This window comes from Chiloscyllium plagiosum, chromosome 27 (genome assembly GCF_004010195.1).
Source record: "Chiloscyllium plagiosum isolate BGI_BamShark_2017 chromosome 27, ASM401019v2, whole genome shotgun sequence".
Taxonomy (NCBI): Eukaryota; Metazoa; Chordata; class Chondrichthyes; order Orectolobiformes; family Hemiscylliidae; genus Chiloscyllium; species Chiloscyllium plagiosum.
Window position 1 is genome coordinate 41,709,052 of NC_057736.1, and position 17,424 is coordinate 41,726,475.

The window sequence follows — 17,424 nt, forward strand, 5'->3', positions numbered from 1 at the left end:
TTCCCCCCCCCCCCCCCGTCTGTCTCTCTCCACAGATGCTGCAGAACCTGCTGAGTTTCTCTTGCACTTTCCTCTAATTTCACATTTCCAGCCTTTGCAGTATTTTGCTTTTATACAATAGAACTGAAGGTTACTTAAGGTGTTTTATTTCCCACACCCCACCACATCCATTCTTCAAATGGTGTTAAAAGCTAATCATGGAAAGCAACACCACTAGACATTGAACTGATTCCATCTGGTGAGTGTTAATAAACACACTTACTACACATTGACAATTGCCCTTCTCTGAACATCATTCCTTTCCAACCCCCTACCCGCTTTCTCAGAGGACTCAGTAGCAACTGTTTGATTTGGAAATCAGCCCCCTGAATATTTTGCTGAGAGGTTAAAGACATGATGGGAAATATTTGTACCTCTTCTCTCCTGCCAAGAATTCTGCAATCCATCACTTAAGCCTGGAGCTGGGGAATTGGGAATTACATTCTATAAAGACCGCTGGGCATTTACAGAGAATAGAAAGAAATGAGTTCATTTACTGTAGAACAGGACATTGCAGACCTATGTTCCTTTAGAATTGTTAGCATATCTCTGTTATTACACTTCTATTTTTCATGCTCAGACCCTGGAGCCTTACGTCATTCAGTTGTAGTGAGAAAAGCTTTTACTGCTGAAATTCATTCTTTCGAGTTTACAAAGATGTGCATATCACTTTGAGCTATTTCCAATTCTTGGGAAGTTGACATTGTTGGTAAAACTACCATCAAATTTCTTTCCCTGAACTGATGGTTAGCTGGGCAGCTTCAGTGCGACAGTTAAGAATCTACCAGGCTGGTGTGGGATTGGATTGGTGTATGAATCCATAGAGACAGCAGGTATCCTTCCCTTTTTTTTTGGGTAACAAACCTATGTTCTGTTGTTAAAGCACATCTGCAGCCTCATGTGAACATGTTTCAGTTCAGGGTACCCACCACATTAGCAAACTAGACAAAAATTACATGTGATCTACTGAGGCAGGTTGGATTCTGGAATTGAGTCCTGTTTCATTTTGGGATCTGACTTGTCTACTAGTACGATTAGCTGGACTCACAGCAGTGTGAGGTGTCTGTGAGGAAGGGAGGGATTAGGTTTGACTGTGACTACATAGTGCTGTAGTCCAGACACACTGAAAAATGGTGATTTGGAAACGCAAAGGTTGATGCCAGAATCGATGGAACTGAGATAAAAGCAGGGCGATAATGAAACCGATGTAATTTTTTGGTCACTTTTAAAGCTTCCAATGACTTGGCACAATGCAAGTTGTAACAAGCATGAATGCACATTATTCTTAGGCAGTGTGCATTATAACATGCAGGCATGTGGTGTGTTCGCACCTAATCCTGTTACTAGGATGGCAAATCCCTGGGGTTAAAAGTAGACAAGTGTTGTGAAATAATTAGTTAAGAAATGTGTACAATTTAGAGGGCTTTTGTAGTGCTGTGAAAGTTTCCATATCTCTGAGCTAGAAGACTTAGGTTCAAGTCCCACCAGCTCCAGCGATGAGTGAACGGGTTGCTTAAAAATATTTATTATACATAAGGGCAAGTCGGCCAGAGGTTTGGTAGTCTTATGGTGGATGGTTATTTGAAATAAATTTCTAACTAAAATATATATAACTGGACTTTGTCTAAAATAATCTAACTTCTGGAGGACAACATGGTATATTGACCAAATTGGAAGATTTCCTGAGTGGTCCCATGAATGCTTCTGCATTTTTGATGGCATGTCTCTTCCATGACTGTCTCAAAGATTCCACAGCCTTTTGAGTGAATCAGTTTTGTCCCACCTCGGGAGGACAAAGGTCACTGCCCATGGAGACTTCGATAGGATCAACAACTCAGGTGACCTCCTTGACACTGAGAAGATTATGGGAGGGAGATTTGAATCAATATTGGAGATAGACAAAAAAAAATAGCAAATTTACTGACAATTGTGAATCATCCAATTAAGGGGAGGTGATGGCCTGGTGTATTATTCCTGGAGTGTTAACCCAGAGACCCAGATAATGTACTCACAGCCCCGGTTCAAATCCTGCCAAAGCAGGTAGTGGAATTTGAATTCAGTGAAAATCTGGGATTAAGAGTCTAATGTCTACTAATCCAATTTTGATTTTCAGAAAAACGCATCTGGTTCACAAATGTCCTTAAGGAAGGAAAGTGACATCCTTACCTGGTCTGGCCTATATGTGACTCCAGACCCATGGCAATGTTATTGACTCTTAATTGCCCACTGAGCAATTAGGAATGGGCAAGAAATACTGGCCTAGCCAGTTACGCCCTTATCCCGTGAATGAATGAGTGAAACAAGGATGCTATTGATTATTTCTGCTTGGATGAAGGTAACACATTCTGAGGATAGTTGTTAGGTGACCAATGGCAGAAGGCAGAGGTCGGAGCTTTGTGACCACGTGATGATCCTTCTGGAATATGGTCAAGCAGAATTGGCAACCCAATAATTTATGTTGGGCAACATGGTTTAAACATTTAAAAGGTTGTGAAAGTATCCCAAACAAGGATTGTTCTGGATTTTGTTTTGCCAATGGACCCTTTGGGGAGGATGGAATGGTATGTGACCCTAGAGAGATTGTCTATGTCCCTGATTCTCTCCAACTGCCAACACCAACCTGTATGTCAGGAAGATATGGAGTGGGGAGGTGGGATTTGAGTCTTTCAGTTGCTGTGAATTGCTGGAAATGGACATCAGATGAGACCTTGGTAGCACTGAAACCCATTAAACACTGATTTTTAAGTCTTTGTTAAGACAGTTCAAAGAAAAGCCAGAGGGAAGATGAGCAGTAATTGCGTTAGGCTGCAAGTTGTTGTAATTTGGCAAGTGAGAAAGGGAGAGTGAATCGCTAAGCTTCTAAGCAGAAATTGAGTGGATACTTGTAAGGTGGGAAAAGATTCCGGGCTTGGTCAATGAGGTGAGAGATTCCTCTTTCCAAGAGTTAGCATAGGCACAGTGTGCTGTGTGGCCTCCTGGGAATCTATAGTCAGCTGTTACCTTTGTTTTTCAGAGCTTAAAACATTGGCGGAAGAAAAGTGAAAGTTGGCGATAGACTGCTGAGTGAAACAATGCCTACAGCACATCATTCTTCTTGGAGAGTTCTTTCTATTTTAATTTATTAGGCAATGTGAACAACATCTCATTGGAACCCTCCTATCTGGACTTCTCCATTATTCCAGTGAGTAATTGTATTTATTTTACCTCCGTTTTAAAGACTCAATAATTGTTGTAACGATTCCACTATTCTCCCAGAATGCCCCTCTGAGTGGTTGCACCATGTTGGGAGTGTTGCTAATTTCTGTGGACCAGAATGGTCCTGGGTTTGAGCTGTGGTCTGGGCTAATTATATTGGGATCAAATAGCTTGATTCAGGGCCCCCAGTTTGAAAAGGAGAAGCCTTTCAATCCAGCCTTATGCCCATGCTCACTCTGCCATAAATTGCAGAATTAGGGGCTGAGTGATTAGCACTGCTGTCTCACAGCGCCAAAGAACCAGGTTTAATTCCACCCTCTGGCAACTGTCCATGTTGGGTTTGCACATTTCTCCCAGTGTCTGCGTGGGTTTCCTTTGGGTGCACCAGTTTCCTCCCATAGTCCAATGATGTGCAAGTTAGGTGGATTGGCCGTGCTAAATTGTCCATAGTGTCCAGGGGTGTGCAGGCTCGGTGGATTAGCCATAGGAAATGTTTGGTTACGGGTATAGGGTAAGGAATTGGATCTGGGTGGGATGGTCTTTGGAGGCTCAGTGTGGACTTGATGGGCCGAATGGCCTGCTTCCACTCTGTAGGGAGTCTATGATTCTATGTCAAACTAGGATTGGACTTGAAGCAAGGCTCCCTTATCATTAATAAGGTGCTCAATGTTTCTTTTGTGCACCTTCCCTTCACCCTAATGCTGACTGTGCTTTCAGCTGCGTTGGTCCTAAGCTCTGAAATTCTTTCTCTAAAACGTTTGACTATCTCATGGGAACATGGGGACAGAGCAACATAGGACTTTAGATCAGAACTAGACCTTTCAGCGCTGTGAACCTGCCCTGACCTTCAACAAGATCATGGCTGATCTGGTTGTGGGCTCAATGGAACATTCCTGTCTGCAACTTCCCATCCCTACTAGCCCTTTACCACCCTTGACTAGTGCTCAGGAAAACTATTAGACCATTCTGTCCTTCCTTTAAGATGCTGCTGAAGCCCTATCTGTTTGACCACGTTTTTGGTAAATTGCCCTAATACCTCTGCTTTTGTTTGGTGACAGATATTTATATCTTTGTGAAGGGCGTTGAGATGTTGTACTATTTAAAGGTCCAGTATTGATGCAAGTTGGTCTTGTAATGAGAAACTTGAAGAACGGACAAAGCAAATAGCAGCCACAGAACCACAAAATGACAGGGAGGAGTGAAGTGGCAAACACAGTTAGTTGAATTAAACTGGATGATGAAAGTTTCCTCAAACTACACCCTCCCAACACTTGCATTGTAAAAATAATCTTAACAAAGGGGATGTTAAATATATTCACTGAAATGCTTTGTGAAATGATTACGGTCACATGGTTCCAACTTGGTCAAAGTCTATATTTGTGAATGGAGAGGTTTAAGTGACAGGCTAGTGAACAGCAGCATAACTGAACTAATACAAACACAGGCAAGAGACATCAAGAAATGGTGTTTGAGTGATGTTGTGATGTGATTGTGAGAACCTATAGATTGCAGGAGGGAGAGAAGATCCAAGTTTTGATTTCAGTATATTTGACATGGAGGAAGCCTTATTGGTTGACTCCTGTTTGTTTGTTAACATGATCTTGCGAGGCACACTTTATTTCCCCCATATTTTACACCATCAAGTCACTCACAGGTGACTTATCAACTGAATGGTTTTTCTGTCACATTAGGTGGTCATTTGTGGCTAAGTTGTGGGCTATAACTGGAGAAGGCTTTTCAGCTTGATTCACGTTTTGAAAACTCTTCAAATAATCATTCGAAACAAGCTTGCAAACTGAATTTGAATTATGCTACATTCAGGCAATTTGACTATAGAAAGACAGGAGTCACCTGAGAAATGTTTGTCTTTTCCGTCCCTCCTTTCTCTCCTCTTCCCTTATTCTTCTCCATTAATTCACATCACTATTTCAAGTCTCTTCTCAGAATTTAACAACGGTGAAAGTTATTCCTGAGCTGTACCAGGTACTATCATTAGGTTATGGTGTTGTAAAGGAGAATGCACCTCTTTTGTTGCTGTCCCCAGTCAATATCCACACAACATTGCCAGAGGGGGTTTCTGTCTAATTTCCAAATGTGGCGACCCATTGACACACCCATTCTGAGAAGCCCTAAATTTGTTCCATTGTGGTAAAAATAAGTATCGGGTTTTCTTTTTCCCTTCTATACCTCATTAGACTTTGATTCCATGCCTTGATCACACTTTATACAATGATAAACCTCTAAATATCAGTTCTAATATTACCATATTTCATGGAAAGCCCCCCTTCCACTCATTAGTACCTCAAAATGGTCACTTGAGAGGTGCCGCTCTCGGGTTAAAAAGCTACCAGTTTCTCCAATCTTTCCTTGTAACTCAAATCTTTGGTATAGAAGATGTATATAGATCCTTGAAAGTTGCCACCCAGGTTGATAGGGTTGTTAAGATGGCATATGGTGTATGAGCTTTTCCTGATAGAGGAATTGAGTTTTGGAGCATCGAGACCATGCTGCAGCTGTACAAAACTCTCTGGTGCGGCCACACTTGGAGTATTTTATACAGTTTTGGTCACCGTATTATGGGAAGGATGTGGAAGCTTTGGAAAGGGTACAAAGGAGATTTACTAGGATGTTGCCTGGTATGGAGGGAAGGTCTTATGAGGAAAGGCTGAGGGACTTGAGGTTGTTTTCTTTAGAGAGAAGAAGGTTGAGAGGTGACTTAATTGAGACATATAAGATAATCAGAAGGTTAGACAGTGAGAGCCTTTTCCCTATGATGGTGATGGCTAGCAAGGGGGGACATAGCTTTAATTTGAGGGGTGATAGACATAGGACAGGTGTCAGAGGTAGTCTCTTTACTCAGAGTAGTAAGGGCGTGGAAGGCACTGCCTGCAACAATAGTAGACTCGCTAACTGTAACAGCATTTAAATGGTTATTGAATAAATATACGGATGAAAATGGAATAGTGTCGGTGAGTTGCGCTTCAGATTGGTCCCACAGGTCAGTGCAACATCGAGGGCCGAAGGGCCTGTACTGCGCTGAAATGGGCTATGTTCTAAGGTTAGCTCTTAGGATTTTGGATTCTTTCCAGGTAGAGCTGCCAATTCTGGTTTGATGCATTCTGGAGTTTACATCATGGGCCCTTCTGCTACCAACCACCTGCTGAGCCAATCTACCCTTTCCAACATCTCCAATACTGTACTTTTAAGCAGTAGTGTTCAAAGCAATTTTTCAAACTAGATCATGTTTTGAAAACCCCTATGATTTGCCACTTCTTACAGAAAGAGATTAATTTGAAATTTCTGGGACTCTAGATTGACCTGGAGAGTTGGCAAGCAGGCCTTGAATGGCAGCCTTCTGCCCCAGTAATCTGACTGGGCCCCTGTAGCAATTGCAAAGTGATGGTTTGATCACCAGCTCCTCTGACTTGTACTCTATTGCTTGGCTACATAATTTGACAGAGTCATGGAAATGTACGTCATGGAATCAGACCTTTTGGTCCAACTCATCCATGTCTACCAGATATCCTATCTAGTCCCATTTGGCAGCACTTGGCCCATATCCCTCTAAACCCTTCCTATTCATATAACCATCCAGATGCCTTTTAAATGCTGTAATTGTACCAGTCTCCACCACTTCCTCTGGCAGCTCATTCCATACACGCACCACCCTCTGTGTGAAAAGGTTGCCCCTTAGGTCCATTTTAATTTTTTCCCCTCTGTCCTTAAGTCTATGCCGAAAATGTGTTGCTGGAAAAGCACAGCAGGTCAGGCAGCATCCAAGGAACAGGAGAATCGACGTTTCGGGCATAAGCCCTTCTGCGCGTTTCCAGCAACACATTTTCAGCTCTGATCTCCAGCATCTGCAGCCCTCACTTTCTCTCTTAAGTCTATGCCCCCTAGTTTTGGATTCCCCTACCTTGAGGAAAAGACCTTGACTATTCACCCTATCCTTTCCCCTCAAGATTTTATAAACCTGTATAAGATTCCCCCTCAGCCTCCGACGCTCCAGGGACTATGGCCCCAGCTTATACAGCTTCTCCCTATAGCTCAAATCCTTCAACCCTGGCAATATCCTTATAAATTTTTTCCGAACCCTTTCAAGTTTCACCATAGGATAGAGGGTGATTCACCTGTGGAGAGAACTTCCTGAGGAAGTGGTGGATACAGACATAATTATGTTTAAACAAATTTGGATGGATACGTGAATGGGAAAAGCTTGGAGGGATATTGGGCCAGGCGCAGACAGGTGGGATAGTTTAGTTTGCGATTATGTTCGGCATGGACTAGTTAGACTGAAAGGTCTGTGTCTGAGCTGTATGACTCTATGATGATTCTTTCTTTTGATAATCATTGGGTCTGCAATAATTTGTGATTTCTTTAACTTATTCAACACTGTTTATAGAGTTGCGCGTGTGTTGTCCTCTTCCTGAACATGCTAGTTCACTGCATTTGCTTGCTTTGAATGCCACCCACTGTTGTGAATTTTGTAGTTTGTGCTAACAACCTGTAACATCATATCACGGAACGAAATCCAAAATCTCTAACTGGTCGGTCCAAGCTTTGCAAATGCTTTCATTAATAATTCTCTGATATCAGTTCCAGAAATACAGTCCAAATACAAATTCATCACAAAGGATTATTAATGATTTAATCAGGTACAAAGCAACCGGATGTAAGTGAGGTTTCATCATTCAGCTGTAATAGTCATTTTTATTAATTACCACAGAATTTAGTGAAGAAGTATGATCATTCTCATGATGTCAGATTTTAAAAATAGTTCTTTTTAAATCATGTTTTATATCATCTAAGTTGCAAGAATGAGAGATTGTTCTGTGCTTGGATCCATATTTGTTGAGCTCACAGGTAGACAGGGTACTCTGCTCCTTCAACAGGTAGCTAGTGCTTCCAAATAAACCTGTTGGACTATGACCTGGTGTTGTGTGATTTTTTACTTTTTTGGCAAGTGCATTGAGTATAGGAGTTGAGAGGTCATGTTGAGACAGTACTGGACATTGGTTAGGCCACTTTTAGAATACTGCGTTCAATTCTGGTCTCCCTGCAATAGAAAAAGATGTTGTGAAACTTGAAAGGGTTCAGAAAGATTTACAAGGATTTTACTGAGACTTGAGGGTTTAAGTTAAAAGGAGAGGCTGGACAGGCTGGGACTTTTTTTTTTCCCTGGGTGACCTTTTGCAGGTTTATAAAATCATGAGGGGTATGGATAGGTTGGATAGCCAAGGTCTTTTCCTCACGACAGTGGAGTGCAAAACTTTAGAGGGTGCAGGCTTAAAGTGAGAGGGGAAAGATTTAAAAAGAACCTAAGGGGCAACTTTTTCACGCAGAGGATTGTGCATGTATGGAATGAGCTGCCAGAGGAGGTGATAGCAGCTGGTACAATTCCAACATTTATAAGTCATCTAGAAGGATATATGAATAGGCAGGATCTAAGAGGAATTTGGGCCAAATGCTGGCAAATGGGACTAGATTAGTTTAGGATATCTGGTCAGAATGGACAAGTTGGACTGAAGGGCCTGTTTCTATGTTGAACATCTCTCTGACTCTGTGAGCTCATTGACTACTAGCAATCCCCACTACTTGGATTTGCTAAGCCTTGGTAATTAGCTCCTATAAGAAATTGCACACAAGAAAAAAATTAACTTTTGAGGTTTATAGTGCAACTCCTTAATCAGGCTGGTGGGTGGGTAAGGAGGAGACTGTACAATCTGATGTGGGAGCATTTATTTTATCCATTGACAGTAATGGAAGGGAAATCAGCTGAATTTTGTGATAGTAATTAAGGAACAGTGCCTTGAAATCTCTACCTCAAAACTCTAAAACGGAAGGTGTGTAGCTTTTTTTAAAAAAAATTGTAAAATAGTCAGTCTTGGTTCCTGTTTTTTCACAAGTTACACACACAGCTATATAGGCCAAGCCAATCAAGTACACGTGAACATACTTTATCCACAGACATGCAGAAAATCTCTCACACATACTCACAGTTAAAGCCATTGGTACATGTATGCAACACAAAGTAGCCTGTGTATAAGTGCAGCTATCGTGTGTGTGCGCGTGTGTGTGTGTGTGTGTGTAGGTAGGGGGTCTGTTAATGTGCCATTAAGGGCTAAATACTCTGGGACTGTTAGATTGCTGATACCTTGGTGTTCACATCTCGGTTCACAGACCGGATTACAGAATTTGTTCCCAGATTTGCTGCCCATTGGCTGTACAGCAGGACATTGTTTGGGCTCTGATTTTAAACTGTCTTCTGATCAGCAGATTCAATCCTGATTAAACAGGGTCGGATACATTCAGACCCAAAGCTTCTCTCATGTCACAATTTTAAAAAAGCACTGGGAGAAATCTCTTCTATGTCAATCTGCTATTTTCAATCTGTGGCTCTGCCAAAGAATGATTGCAGCTAATCATTTTCCGCTAGGAATTTGGTTGAGATATATCAAATCTGGTTCATTTGGAACTTTTTTCCAATGTAGGTTTGACCATGCTATCAATCTTAAAGGTTGTCTCTGCGGCAGTGTGATCCCTGTTTGCGTTCCAAATAATTATCATCAAAATCTTTGACTAATGTTTATGTTCAGCAAGGTTTCATATCAAAGTGGAGTCTGATGAGAGCGCCCTTCTTAGTGCACTGTCTTACAGACTGAATCACATTCCTGCCATATTCCAAAACTTTTCCTGATGCAGTTCTATAATTTGTGCACAAATCTCCTTGAAACCAGCACCTTTTGGGATTTGAGCCTCCAATGACAACTGACAGGATCACACAATGAGATTTCACATTTTAAAAACTTGTGTTATAACAAACAAACCAAAAACAACAACAACTAGACATTAGTTAAGTAGGTATTTCACTTTATTAGTTGAATACATGACCAGAAACCTTGAGCTGTGTTTATACACTATATCTTTCTCTTCACAGAATTGTATTCTTCACAGGAATCTGTTTGAATTTAGTACCAGTTTTTAACAGGCTCATTTCTCCTTATTTCACTGAATAGTAAGGTCCAGCATCCATCACAAGTCGTTTTCCTTAGTTTTCTGACAATTCCCAAAACAACTTCCAGAAGCAAGACCGACTCAGTGACTTCTCTTCCTGGAGACACACACCCAGACACACACACCCAGACACACACACCCTCCAGGGTATTTAAATTTGCACTGGTCCTAAATCTTTAACTAACAATTGTGCTCCCGCCAGAATTCTAGCCGAAATGGAGAACACTCTTTTCCTCTGAAAGCAGCAAGCACACAACATCCCTTACGATCAGATGTTAAATCTTCCACTCTTTTTCAAAAGGACTCGATCTGGGCCTTGTTGTCCATGATGACAGAGTCACGTTGATTTAACTCTGAGCGAAACTAGTAGGTGACCACCTGCTCCTTTTTAAGATTAGAATAGATTCCCTACAGTGTGGAAACAGGCCCTTCGGCCCAACAAGTCCACACCAACCCTCCAAATAGCAACCCACCCAAACCCATTTTCCTCTGACTAATGCACCTAACACTACGGGCAATTTAGCATGGCCAATTCACCTGACCTGCAGATCTTTGGATTGTGGGAGGAAACCAGAGCACCCAGAGGAAACCCATGCAGACACGGAGAATGGGTAAAAGTTTGCACAGACAGTCACCCAAGGCTGGAATCGAACCTGGATCCCTGGTGCTGTGAGGCAGCAGTGCTAACCACTGAGCCACCACGCTGCCCTTAACTGAGGCAAGTCACAGTATAACCATCTTTATAAAACCTAGCACTGGTAAGATTTATCATAAGGAGCAGTATGAGAACCAACACAGTGATATAATTCCTCCCAGGTTGATTTATAATGGAAACAACTTTAATCCATCAGTCTACCTTGAGGATAAGTAGAGCCCTGTCCATCCTCCAAACCTATGGTTCTCATTGTCCACAGGAAATTGGGACAATCACTCACTCTCCCGATTTCCTGACCGGAGGTAAGGTTAAACTTCTGGCTCTCCTGCTGAAGATCGACCAGGAAATCCTGCAGAACTCCATCTGGACCTTCTACTGGAGCAGACTTGGTCACTTACCACACTTGCAAGTGACAAGGAGCAGCCAGGTTTTGCTCTGATCTCTGTAACTAAGGCATCTGCTTTCCAGGTTTCACAAGCAAAATGGTTAAATCACAAAGTCCGGTTCCCAAGAACAGCAGTTAATATTTATGGAATGCCTTGTAATAAAAGTGGAATTTGACTTGCAATTAATCACTGACCCCTGCCAATTGGAAACAGCAACTCCTTTTGCTTTCCTATATACATTTTCTCTTGTCACAGAGAATGATGTCATGTAGGTTCAAGTCATGTAGCTTCAATTACCTCCTCAATTCATCCATTTGCAAATATACTGCTATCCTTTCATTGTAATTGGGTTAAAATCCTGGACAGTATCACTCTATAGGAATTACAATTGTTCAGGTAGGAATCTCAGTACCAACTCCCACCTTGAGGGCAGCTGGATATTTACAGTAACCGCATACAGGCCCCAATTTAAAAAATAAAAAGCAACAGCTTTTGAAAATAACGTTGGAAGTAACCGTTTTGATCATCCTGACCATTCCTTCCTTTGCAAAGGAGATTTTCATTGCATTCAGCTGTGCGATCCCAAATCCAGGAAACCTGTCCTGCTGCAGCCTGGACTGCCTTATCAAATTCCGCTGTCGTGGCAACTGGGTACCAGGCAGACTTATGAAACACTGACAGCATCAGCTCGTTGGTTTCCCTGGGCAGACTTGGTTAAGGAGAAGATGTGATTGGGTGGATTTTCAGGCACATTCAAAGTAGGTTGTGGTGTCTGGCCAGGATGGAGGGCATGTGCCGAGTGCTATGCTGGGGATGGCATCATCCCTGGTGGGGACACGCAGAGAGGTTGTCCTAGCATTGGCAATAAATGCCAGCCTGGTCAGTGATGCCCATACCTTAGTACAAAATAAAAAGAACTGCGGATGCTGGAAATCTGAAATGAAAACAGAAGCAGCTGGAGAAACTCCGATAATGAAGCCGTCAATATTCTCAAGCAAAAGACCTGGAAACAAACCTACTCAATTGGCATCCTGTCCACAATATCCTGCCCATCCATCACTGATGCACAGTGGGAGCAATGCTGACCATCTGCAAGATGCACTGCAGCAACTCACTAAGGTTCCTTTGGCACCTTCCAAACCCATGGTCTCTACCATCGAGAAGGAACATGAGGCAGTAGATACTTGGGAACGCCACCCCCTGCAAGTTCCCCTCCAAACCACTCACTATCCTGACTTGGAAATATATTGCCATCCCCTCATTGTCACTGGGTCAAAATCCTGGAACTCCCTCCCTGACAGCACAGCAGATGTACTTACACTCCCACAGTCCTTGTAGTGTAAGATGGCAGCAATTTGGAATAGACAGACGTTCCATCAGAAAGTAAAACTTGAAAAAGGATGACTGTCAACATCTGGGACTCCAGACTGTATGACATGGCTTCACATCCATTTTGGACACGTTGTGATGGCTAGAAATGTAGGGAATGTGTGGCAAAGAAAGAGGCAGTTTGGACCCCCATATCTATATTGTCTGATTAAAGTACAATCTATATTATCCCACCTTTCAGATCTAAAGCCATGTAGATTCAAATGCAACTCAAAGACCGTTTTAAATGTGATGCACAAATTATGCAAGGGTAATTTGAGAGAAACTTTTTCACTCAGTGTATGGAATGCAGTGTCTGCAAAATGGTGGAGGCAGGTTCAGTCGAGGCATTCAAGAGGGCATTGACTGATTATTTGGATAGAAATGACACGCAGAGATATGGGGGAAAGATAGGAGATTGACACCAGGGAATGGAACAGGAGCAGGATCAATAGGCTGAATGACCTCCTTCTAGACCATAACTCTGACAGAAGTTTCGGCCTCTTTCAGGAGGAAACTCCCAGATCCTCACCAGCCTCTTTAAGTGGAAACATTTTCTTCCTAACTTCCCTCTACGGTTTCTACTAGTTACTAAGTCCAGGCGACCTGGTATTTGACTTCTCTAATAAAGGGGATATCCTCTTCACTCTCAAGACGAGAGAGAGAATCAGCTGGAGAAGAGATTCACATGCTCCATTAACCAGATGGATCCTTGGTAAAAGCAGACCGTTAGATTTAAACTGATGGACTAAGTGAAGGAAGGCTGCAGTGTAGGTCCAGTGTTTGCATTCCCCTGAGCCAGAAAGTACTTGTTGTGCCAACAAGACTAGGAGACCCTTCTGCAGGCAGGCGTAATTCCAGATTTTGAAAACTGCTCAGAAACATTTGAGAGTAATCAGAGAATGTTTTGTTTTATCACCACGGAATCTAGTGTGGAAACAGGCCATTAGGCTCAACAGGTCCGCACTGACCCTCTGAAGAGTATCCCACCTACACCCATTTCTCCCTACCCTATTCCTTTATATTTCCCCTTACTAATACACCCAGCCTACACATCTCTGAACACTGTGGGCAATTTAGCTTGGCCAATTCACCGAACCTGCTCACCTTTGGACTATTTCAGTCAGTGGCTTTAATTCTGGGCTCATTGATCAAGGGATCCAGAATATTTCTGGATTGCCCCTGGAGGAGAAAGGAATGTTAATATATACACATGTGTTTTCAATTAATTGGAGATTTTCACCCATCTCCTCCAATGCTTAACACAGCATCAGACCTTGTCAGTACAAACACTCAGGATCACTGAGAAAAATTCAAACATTTAATGGTCCCTGCTTCGACAAGAATTGTTAAGCTTGAATCGGATTTTCGAACAAACTGTGAATAAAATTGGCCTTGTACAAACATTTGTTCACTAAACTTTCTCCTGTTGCAATGCAATCTGAACAAAATAATAATGAGCACAGATTTTGCTCAATAACTCAGTGTGCCAACCTTCACTGACTATTTCACTGACAAAACGTAAGACCACCCATGGTGTCTCCTTCAGTAACCGCAAGCCTTAGTGTGGTTTTGAGCCTCCTCAGCATTAGCCTCAACCGCACCGCTCATTCCAGTCTGTGCTCTGATGGCTTGTCTCTCCCAGAGTGGCCATGAATTAATGTGAGGGCTCAGTGGTTAGCACTGCAGCCTCACAGCACAAGGAACCCGGGTTCGATTCCTGCCACGGGTGACCGTCTGTGTCGAGTTTGCACGTTCTGCCCTTGTCTGCCTGGGTTTCCTCCGGGTGCTCCGGTTTCCTCCCACAATCCAAAGGTGTGCAGGTTAGGGTGAATTGACCATGGGAAATTGCCCCATAGTGTTAGGTGCATTAGTCAGGGGTAAATATAGGGTAAGGGAATGGGTCTGAGTGGGTTACTCTTCGGAGGGTCAGTGGGGACCTGTTGGGCCGAAGGGCCTGTTTCCATATTGTAGGGAATCTAATCTAATCTAATCTAATATGGTTGTCTTCCAGGAGTGTGGGGAATGTCAGCTGGTGGTTCAAATATCCTACAGGAAACTAGGTAGGATATTGAAGTTCGACAGCATCGAACTTCAAAATAATGCACAGTATGAAGACTTCATGGATAATCCAGGGCACGACCTTTAAACTCAATACCTGGGTTAGCAAACTCCAGATATTTGCTGTTAATTTTCTGCACGTTACTGCAAAAGAAACCCAAGAGAAAGTGGTTGTAGAAGTGGTTAAATTAAGATGTGTGTCTAAATTTTTCTTTGCTGTTCAAAAATACTGGAGATGTGGGGGATTAGATGGTTTGACAGGTTGGGTAACAGTGGGTTAATCTCCAGGAATGTATTCATTGTGAGGTGGCAACTCTAACCAATGCTCCGACACCCGCCAGGACGCCGGGAAACATTGCCACCCCGGGCTCGGGCTATCAGAGGGAATGTTCATTGCCTGACCTGGGGGCAGTGCACCTTGACAGCTACACGTGATTACAAATGTCTTCTGCATTTCCAGATCTTCGGACGAAACATTTCCTGAGCTGACCCCTTGGCAAGGCTGCCCTTACCTGCTGAGCTGAATGGATATTCCAAAGGCAGAGGTGACCCTCCTCACCAACAGCATCCAGGCATACATGCAAATCAAATGTAAGTACCTAATACCACTTTGGGCTTAAATATTTTAATCATACTTGCCTCTGCCACTTCCCCTGGCAGTTAATTCTACATACGAACCATCCCCTGTGTGAAAAAGTTGCCTGTCAGGCCTTTTTCAAATCTTTATCCTCTCACCTTAAACCTATGCTGTCTAGCTTTGAATTCCCCCACTTGAGGAAAAAGACTTTGCTGTTCACCCTGTCTATGCCCCTCATGATTTTATAAGCCTCTCCATTCATGCCAAATACCGTTTCAGTGAGGAATGCGTCTTCCTGCATCTGAACTCCTGTTGCGACCTGGAAACTGAATGACAAACAAGGTACCTTTAAAGGTCATGTTACTCCGTGTCTCATTACAAAATAAGGAGTCACACAACCGTGGGTTATAGTGCAACTGGTTTATTTAAAATCACAAGTTTTTGGAGCACTGTTTCTTCACCTGACAAAGGAACAGCGCTCTGAAAGCTGGTGATTTTAAATAAACTTGTTGGACCATAACCTGGTGTCATGTGACTTCTGACTTTGTTTCCCCCCCCAATCCAACTCCGGCACCTCCACATCCAAAATAAGACACTGCGGCTAGCTGGGGAAAAAAAAGCAGCCTGATTAAGTCTTCTATTCTCCCATTACTAACTATTTTCAGTTTGATACTAATATAAATGCACATATCAGTGCACAACGTCAAAACATGCCGAGTGCTTTTCAGTGTGTTCCCTCAGAAGAGATGAAAGGCCAATGTTAAAACCTACTGAGGCATTCAGTCCTTCATTGTAGCGGTCCAGTGGTGTAGAGTTATGTTAGTGAACTAATTGAATCTCAAAGTCTGAACTAACAATCTAGAAAATGTGATTCTAAGTCCCACAGTGGCAGTTTGAGAATCTTACTTTTTAAAAGGAATCTGAAAATAGAAAGTTGGTCTCCATAAAACTGACAATGAATTAAAAGCAAAAATAAAGCTGGAATAAATTATAGAATCCCTTCAGTGCAGAAAGAGGTCATTTGACCCATCAAGTCTGCACTACCCCTCTGAAGAGCGTCCCACCCAGTCCAGTCCCATTCTTTGGGCCCTGGATTTCCCTTGGCTAATCTACCTAGCCTTTTACATCCCTGGACACTCTAGCATGGCCAATCCGCCTAACTGCTTATCTTTGGATTGTGGGAGGAAACCAGAACACCCAGAGGAAGCCCACACAAATGCGGAGAGAATGTGCAAACTCTGCACAGCTAGTTGCCCGAGGGTGGAATTGAACCCGTGTCCCTGCTGCTGAGCGGCAGCAGTGCTAACCACTGAGCCAACGTGCTGCCCATGAAGTTAGCAGGTTGGGCATTAACTGTAGGGAGGTACAGAGCTAATGTTTCAGAAAGGTTGTCAACTTGCAGCATCTCTCCACAGACCATGCTTTTCTTGTGTGCTCTGTTTTGTTCCTGTATCAGATTTGCGAATCTGCAGTATTTTCTCCTATTGGATTGTCACAAAGATTCGTTCACTTATAGCCATTTTATTTTAAATGGAAGGAAACATACTACCAGCCCCCAGGCTTATTTGGGAACTGGGTGTCACTTGCAAGGCTGAAATACCTTGTCCATCTCTGAATAGTTCTGAAGAAAATGCCAGTGGGCCATGTTCTTGATCTAGAGTTTCATAGACTAGAATCCCTACAGCGTAGAAACTGGGCCTTGGGTGCTACAAGTCCACGCCGACCCTCTGAAGAGTATCCCACCCAACCCATTACTTTACATTTACCCCTAACTTATACATCCCTGAAAGCTATGGGAAATTTAGCATGTCCAGTTCACCCTGACCTGCACACCTTTGGACTGTGTGGGAGGAAACCCATGCAGACACTGGGAGAATGTGCAAACTCCACACAGACAGTTGCCCGAGACTGGAATCGAATGGGTCGCTGGTGCTGTGGTAACTACTGAGCCACTGTGCCGCACAAGTTCTGGTCAATGTGAATTCTGTGGGGCTGGTACAAGTGAATTCCAGGATTTGCTCACAGTGGCAATGAGGGAGTGACACTATCTTGCCCAGGTCAGAATGGCACAACTTGGAGAGGGGCTTGCATTGATATGACTGGTCTCTGTGATGCTGCAGTCAAACATG

The 17,424-nt window shown here is 42.9% G+C and overlaps 1 protein-coding gene across 3 annotated transcripts in view; it reads left to right on the forward strand.

Moving 5' to 3' along the window:
- eva1ba (eva-1 homolog Ba (C. elegans)) overlaps window positions 1–17,424 on the forward strand; it is a 76,531-nt gene that overhangs the window by 55,774 nt on the left and 3,333 nt on the right. For all 3 annotated transcript variants that reach the window (XM_043717910.1, XM_043717911.1, XM_043717912.1), the window contains 2 exons: window positions 3,053–3,220; window positions 15,179–15,309. In XM_043717910.1, the coding sequence (XP_043573845.1) occupies window positions 15,243–15,309 (67 nt within the window). In that variant the 5' untranslated portion in view covers window positions 3,053–3,220; window positions 15,179–15,242. The remainder of the gene's footprint in view (window positions 1–3,052; window positions 3,221–15,178; window positions 15,310–17,424) is intronic.